At 46.1% G+C, this 6,744-nt stretch overlaps 1 protein-coding gene across 2 annotated transcripts; it reads right to left on the bottom strand.

Moving 5' to 3' along the window:
* Nucleotides 1–1,544: 1,544 nt before the first annotated feature.
* COMMD9 (COMM domain containing 9) lies at nt 1,545–6,381 on the bottom strand. Of its 2 annotated transcripts, XM_062494603.1 has the most exons (6): nt 6,331–6,381; nt 6,126–6,251; nt 5,643–5,782; nt 4,865–4,899; nt 3,584–3,687; nt 1,545–2,781 (listed from the first exon to the last, which is right to left on the bottom strand). In XM_062494603.1, exons 1-6 carry the CDS (start codon nt 6,379–6,381, stop codon nt 2,641–2,643), a joined length of 597 nt encoding a protein of 198 aa, XP_062350587.1. In that variant the 3' UTR covers nt 1,545–2,640. The 2 variants fall into 2 exon arrangements, with proteins under 2 accessions (XP_062350587.1, XP_062350588.1); XM_062494604.1 differs by lacking the exon at nt 6,126–6,251.
* Nucleotides 6,382–6,744: the final 363 nt, after the last annotated feature.

Raw genomic sequence — 6,744 nt, forward strand, 5'->3', positions numbered from 1 at the left:
GTCCTTGGACAGTCTTCCAGAAACACTTGTGGTAATGACCCCATTGAAGGGAGATGCAAGTGTTAAGTGAAGAATGGCCACTGCAATTCTGAAAGGCACAGAATATAGAGCTTACAAGGCTTAGTCATCAGAATTGACACGGATTTTACTGCTTCTTAAATAGGAGGGAAAAATGGAAAGACAAGAGAGAAGTAAGCAAAAGAGGACAGTGTTGGCACAGCAACAAACTAGTAACAGAGAAGAGATGAATACACCATCTCTTAGGCTAGCCCTACCAAATAGCAGCAATATGTGGAGGGAGGATGAAAATCTAACTCATTTTAAGAGAGTAATAATTTTATGAAGAAGATCCCATATGATTGCCTGCAGTAGCAGGCAATTGATTCTCTTTCTGTGTAGCAGGCTCTATAAAAAGGACTTTAAAGTGAAGTTCACTTGCTGTCTGCGTAATGACAGTCCTACTCATCCTCCCTTGTTTTATGTACCTTTTTCTGAGCAGTCTCAGCTCTTCCAGCTAAGGAGATAAGAGTTCACAATAAAATACCTAACAATTTAGGCAAAGATTTGAAGGCAAGCTCTCAGAGCATCCTAAATATTTGCTGGAAAATACCAGTGTCATCTTTCAGAATAACCTGAGATCTACCCCTTGACGTCACCAGGTGTTTGGCACGTCTCTCTGGTCTAGTGGACACAGTCCTTTTTATTAAGCCTCCACAAGCAACTTTTCACTACCTGCAGAAAGCTCCACTCTTCCTCCAGAAAAGCCTTTTCAGTTTTAAGTCTTTCTTTTCTTTACAACTATTCTATAGTTGTATAATTGTTTTACCTGAGAACAACTATCAGTTCTCATTGCATTGGACCCTACATTTTGACTGTAACTTCAGTATTTACCTCAAGGATTTTGTTTCCTCTGTTTTGACTTCCTCACCTCCTCTAACACTACAGTACTTCATCCTGCATTATTTACCTCCTCAGTGATTCTTACCTTCTAAAACACTACTATATAAATTACTTGTTATTTTTTAAGGCTAGGCTGCAAAGCCAGTGGAAGTTCCTTGAACTGAACTACTCCGTTAGAAATGTTTTTCACAGCTTGAATCTTACAGAACATACTCTTAACTATCCATCTCCTCCATTTGAGATATCCCTATTATACATGAAATGTACCAGTTTTCTTTGCTACCATACTAAGCATTATAATCTTTGCTCAAGACATTAGCAAGGGACTTACCACACAGTTGATCTTGATGCATGAGCTGCATTTCACCATTACCTTTTAAAGGCACAAGCCTTCACTAAAACACTCTAGACTGCACTTTGGGGAGATGTGTAAAATTAATTAACAAGGTTCTCATAGTTTATGCACACTTCTTGAATGATTTCTTATTTCCAAAAACAACAAACAATGTTTTGTGTCTTGAAGGAGAGCCCACTGTTGTAGGAAAGATTGGATTTTGCCATAAACACATCTGGATACCGACGTTCATCAGAAAGAATCTGAATTTTGTTGATTTTCTGCATTTAATTACTCCACACTCTCAATGCACATATATTTATAAAAACTTTTAGGTCAGGGTCATCACCTCTAGCATTGTACAGAGGTGGGTTGCCCAGGGAAAAAGATGCCCTGAAACTGTATTACAATGAAGAGGAGGAAGTTTAAAACATAAATCAATTTGAATAGGAAACAAAAGATCCAGCAACAAACATGAACATCCATTAAACCAGCCTAGGAACTTGGCAACATGACAAAGAGGCCGGGGTAACCCAGGACAACATCTCTTCCAGACTGAAAAGGATTCACAAAATCAATTAGCAGTTCATTCTTTAATTAAATGAAGATTTACACAAACAACAGAACACTTTGGAGAAGTATAGGCACGTATTGTCACAGACGGGCTTCCTACAGCACAGAAAATTCAATTCTTTATTCTCCCAGTTTGGTTTTTGTGCAGCAAAGGCAAAGCCCAGAATCCAATAAGCCCCAAACATGAATTACCTGAACTCCTTTTTTTCTTTTCAAACAGAAGGAGGAAATTAGTTCCTGCTAAAGATATACAGAACAGTCATTTTGCAGATGTGCTAAGAAGCTGATCAGAAGGGAATGTATTGTAGCATAATTGCCCTATTTCAATGCATTATCCTGTAATAACAATCTGCAGCATGGCTGTGCTTCATTGAGAGGGAGAGAGTGCTACATCCAGCAGGCACCTCAGTACATGCACTTTCCAAAGACAAGCACCCTTCTTTGCTGCTGTTGGAAGGCAGCCCATTACCCAGCTTGAGCCTTTCAGGTTCTCATTTCAGGACAGAGATAGAAATTGCTTCATTGGCTGCAGCTATTTGCTGTTTCCAGTTATGACCCTTGTGATTAAGCCAGGCTCTGAGCCCTCAAATCCTCTTCTGAAACGGTGAACAGCTTTTTGTTCAACAACATAATAGGAAACCACTTTTTGGCATCCAACCAAATGAATATTTGAGTGTTAGCTTTTCAAAAGCTATCTCATTAATTCAAGAAAGAAACCTCTTTAGTTTTGTTTTGCTGAAACAGACAACATGTTACACTAGGCTGCAACTTCTGACAGCTGTAGGTAGAGAATACTTCCCTTCTTTGCTGCTGGAATCCATGCCCTTGAACATTCATTTGTTTGCAACAGCAGAAAGTTGGTCCCGAATCCTTCCCAGACCTTCTAACATAGTGTCCAGGGTTTCTTTGCTCAGTTCCATGGTCATTGCAGAAACAACAGGATTATTTCCACATAAGGCAGCATCTTCCTGAATCTTAAAATAGGAATGCAAATGTTAGTTGTGTGAAAAATTCATGTATGTGTTTTTCCAGAGCCACTACAAAAGTCAGCATTTAATACATAGATTAAACAAAATGGTTTGAATATGGAATCTAGCTCCATCCTGAAGAACCATAGCACATAAATGGTTTGACTCACTAGTGAAGTGCACTCCCATTGCAAGTGAGCATCTACTGCCATGAGTATTGGGATATTCTGAAGATACTTGTGGCAGGAAGTCACATCTGTCTCAAAAGCATCTCAGCAGATATCACATAGGATACTTAACCCCACCCCACACACAGAATTTAGATTTTAATTCCTCCTCTGAATCACACTCATCTGATTTTTATTGGCTGGGGGGGATCCAAAACTCTGCAGAACACAAGCAGTAAGTTAGATATACTCCCCAAATGATAGATGTGGCCAGTGAAGGAAGTTATTAGTAATCTCAAGTCATTTCCCAACTAATGAAGTCAGCTAAACATGCTGATGGAATGCATGTTTAGAATTAAAGGATGATGGCTTCATGGTTTATCTTCTTTTTTTTTCTGTAGAAAACAATGGTGACTAGGAATAAACACGGTGACTTCTCACATCCTCATGTACACAAAACTTCTGTGCAAGAGAGTTTTCATCAGAGACATCATTCTCATGCTATGTAGGTATCATCTCTGAGAAAGTCTAATGGCTCACCAGGCACGAGGCAAGCACCAGATGCCTGTCTGAACTGGCTTGCCCTGGCAAGTTAGGTGTTGGACTTCATTATTTCAGTCCTTCACAGCCACTGCTATTACCTTTAACTGCAGCAGGCAGGTAGGGACTGCCATTCTTACAATGCTGTCTGAAGATGTCTTGATGTCCACCCTCCAGTCCATGTCCACCAGCCGAGGCAGGGAAACTGCAGGATTAAAAAAGGGCTCTGTTAGGCTCAGCAGCCCACGATGACACCAGACCCTGGAACCTGTGGCTACCACCACGCACAGGCCTCTCCACTTCTGGCCCTTGGAAGACTACAAGTTTAGTTGCTACTACATGGTTTCCCATTATTTTACTCTGGAGTAAGCCTGTCTCTGAAGGCCTCCTCATGACACTGGAAGGGCAAAAAGGGTTCTCCCATCATTACATTCAGTGACAGTTCAGTGCAAGAAGCAGAGGTAAATTCCCAAAGCAGCTGGGAAAAGGAGGGCAGTAAGATGTCTTCTCCACATCTTTATGCCCCGCCTTGCTGCCTGCTACGTTCAGCCAGTGTTTCATCATGAGTTGCTCTGGCACCTGCATGTTTATTGCTCTGCTCTCAAACTGGTAAGAAAGCACTCAGGAAAGCTCATAAAATCCAGCAGTATAAAACATGTCATTTCAAGTTCCCAACCTGGGAACCCCTGGGAATCCCCATACTGGAAAACTGCAATCTTCATACCCCTTAAAAATATTTCAAATATCATCCTCATTACATGCAGCCTATCAGAAGCCATTTAACAGGTGCAATACTGACATCAATAGCTCAGAACTGGAGACCTCTCGGGCCCACCCAAGGAAAGAAAGACAGGTCTAACTTGGCTGCTAAGAGCTGTCTCAGTAGGCAATTGCAGCTTGTCTGGATTCTGCCTATTGTAAGATGCTTAGTTTCCTCCCCAGGGGTTGACTGCCAGCCTTCCCACTGACTACAGACACCAAGTTGCTTCCTCTCTGTGCTTTATTGTCAAACTGAATTTTTTTTTGTCTGGGAAAAGGCTCTCTCTCCCTGCTCCTGCTGCTTCCTTGCACAGAGCTCCAGGGGGCAGTGCACAACTGGCTGCCTTGCTCCTGCTTTTGGAACAAATTCCAGTTCACAGTCTGTTAGGGCCATCACTTGGCAGCATTTGCAACAACACAAAATACATCTGTTTAGTCTTGTATGTTAATTTTCAAAGATTGATTGCTGGTGGCTTGGGAGGGGCAGGAAAAAGCATTCACTTTTTTATGTTAACACAGATCAGTCTGCTGGAATGTCTGCCTTAGTCCATATGTAATGCATGTCAGATACTTCATTAATACATTTCTTAGCAGACAATCTCTTTCCTGAGATTACTACTTACTCTGACTGGCTTGTGCTTCATTCCTCCAAGCAGAGCTGTGAAGAAGTAGAGAAAACAGTATCAACAGTGATTTGAGGGGAAAAAAAGAAAGGAGGTAAGCATTTAGCATGACTTATCCCTGACTGAAGGGTCACCAGCAGTAAGGAGGAGAGAGAGACTGCCTGTGCTGCTGAGTGCTATGGAAAGGCTGGGAACTGGTGGGTAATGGCAGGCAAACTGATGACCAACCATGGGTTCTTCTGGAAGGGCAGCTCATTTAAAGCATGTACCTTTTCCCCTGGTTTTATCAAAGCAATGGGCTCCAAGCATTGAGATGTACAAGCAGAACTGCCCTCCTCTGCCACCATCTCTTGTATGCTCTATCACATACAGTGCCCCTGCACCTGAGCCATGGTGACAAGTGGATGGATAGCTAGATAGTACCTCGGTTTTCTAGAGCTGAAATCCAGCCTTCTAGGTTTTATCATTAACAGTAGCATTTTTAATCACACAGCCGTTAAAATAAAAGGGGCTTTGCATATTGGGAATGTGGCCCACGTTTGTTCCAAATGTCATGGGAAAACTCTGTGTGCCCATGGCTGTGTTTTGTTGGCCACTCCACTCAGATGACATATTCTGTTCAACTCTGCTCGTCCCAGCCTGTGTGATTATGCCCAAGGTACAGAAAATTTACAGAAACAAGATAACTTGTGAATGTTACCAACTACCCACATATCAAAGCACGTACATAGGCCTTAACTCTCCAGCTGAAAGCAAATGACAGGTGGATAACACTCACATATTCTCCAAGATTATCTTAGTCAAGAGGTTTTTCAGATTTTGGTGGAAGTTTTCTGGGAAGAGACAGAGGATGTCTTCTGCCCTGGTCAAGCCCCGGTACACCACGTGCCTGGTGAGGTTGTGCAAAGCAGACACCAGCTGTCGGGAGGCAAGAGGAGAAGGGGCTGGGTTGAAAAGCATTACATACGGCACAGGACCGGCCTTCTTAGCCAGGAGACACAGCTTACGCTGCGAGACCCACACCACCAGATCCTTGGGCACCCGAGTAGGACCCGACAGCCTTAGCAGGACGGCGCTGAGCTCCTCAGCGCCCTCCGGCTCTCCGCCTCAGCCCGTTCCCGTCTGCCGCGGGCGAGGCTCGCTGTTAGCGCGCACGTCCCGTTTCAGCAGCGGCACGGAGCCCCGCGCGTTCCCGAGAGCCTGGGCACCCGCCGTGCTGGTCCCCGCACGGTCCCGCTCCCTCCCTCCCGCCCGGCCCTACCTGCTCCGCTTCCTCGGCGCTGACGGCGAGCCCGGGGCCGGCGCGCTGCGCCAGCGGGCCGAGCGCGGCGGGCGGGCTGGAGAAGCACTCCTGGCACAGCTGCCGCACGGCGTCCTTGGACGGCGCCTGGCGGGGAGCAAAGCGGGGCCGCTCAGCCGCGGCCCGGCAGCGGCGGCCCCGTCCCCCGCGGCCCGGTCCCGCTCACCTTCAGCAGGATCTGCAGCGCCGCGAAGTCCCCCTGCCTCAGCGCCGCCATCTTGGCGCCGTCAGCGCGGCCGCGCTCCGCCCGCCGCCATCACGGCACCCGTCACAGGGGCGGGGTCGGGCACCGGGACAGGGACACGGATATGGACACGGACAGGGACAGGGACACGGACAGGGACACGGACAGGGACACGGACAGGGACCGGGACACGGACGCGGACAGGGACACGGACACGGACACGGACAGGAACAGGGACAGGGACAGGGACAGGGACCGGGACACGGACCGGGACTCGGTGTGTGGCACCGTCCTGCCGCTTCACTCGGGACGTTTATCTACTCTCTGTGCAAAACTCCGCCTTGGAATTTTGCTGTAAGAGCGCTGATTCCAGCCAGCGGGAACGGCACGGGGGGG

This window comes from Cinclus cinclus, chromosome 6 (assembly GCF_963662255.1).
Source record: "Cinclus cinclus chromosome 6, bCinCin1.1, whole genome shotgun sequence".
NCBI classification, from domain to species: Eukaryota; Metazoa; Chordata; class Aves; order Passeriformes; family Cinclidae; genus Cinclus; species Cinclus cinclus.

Coding starts and splice junctions, on each gene's coding strand:
- COMMD9 (XM_062494603.1), bottom strand. CDS start 6,381: ATGGCGGCGCTGAGGCAGGGGGACTTCGCGGCGCTGCAGATCCTGCTG. Junction 6,252..6,330: donor CGCTGCAGATCCTGCTGAAG/GTGAGCGGGACC, acceptor GCTCCCCGCCAG/GCGCCGTCCAAGGACGCCGT. Junction 4,900..5,642: donor AAGATAATCTTGGAGAATAT/GTGAGTGTTATC, acceptor ACTTCTTCACAG/CTCTGCTTGGAGGAATGAAG.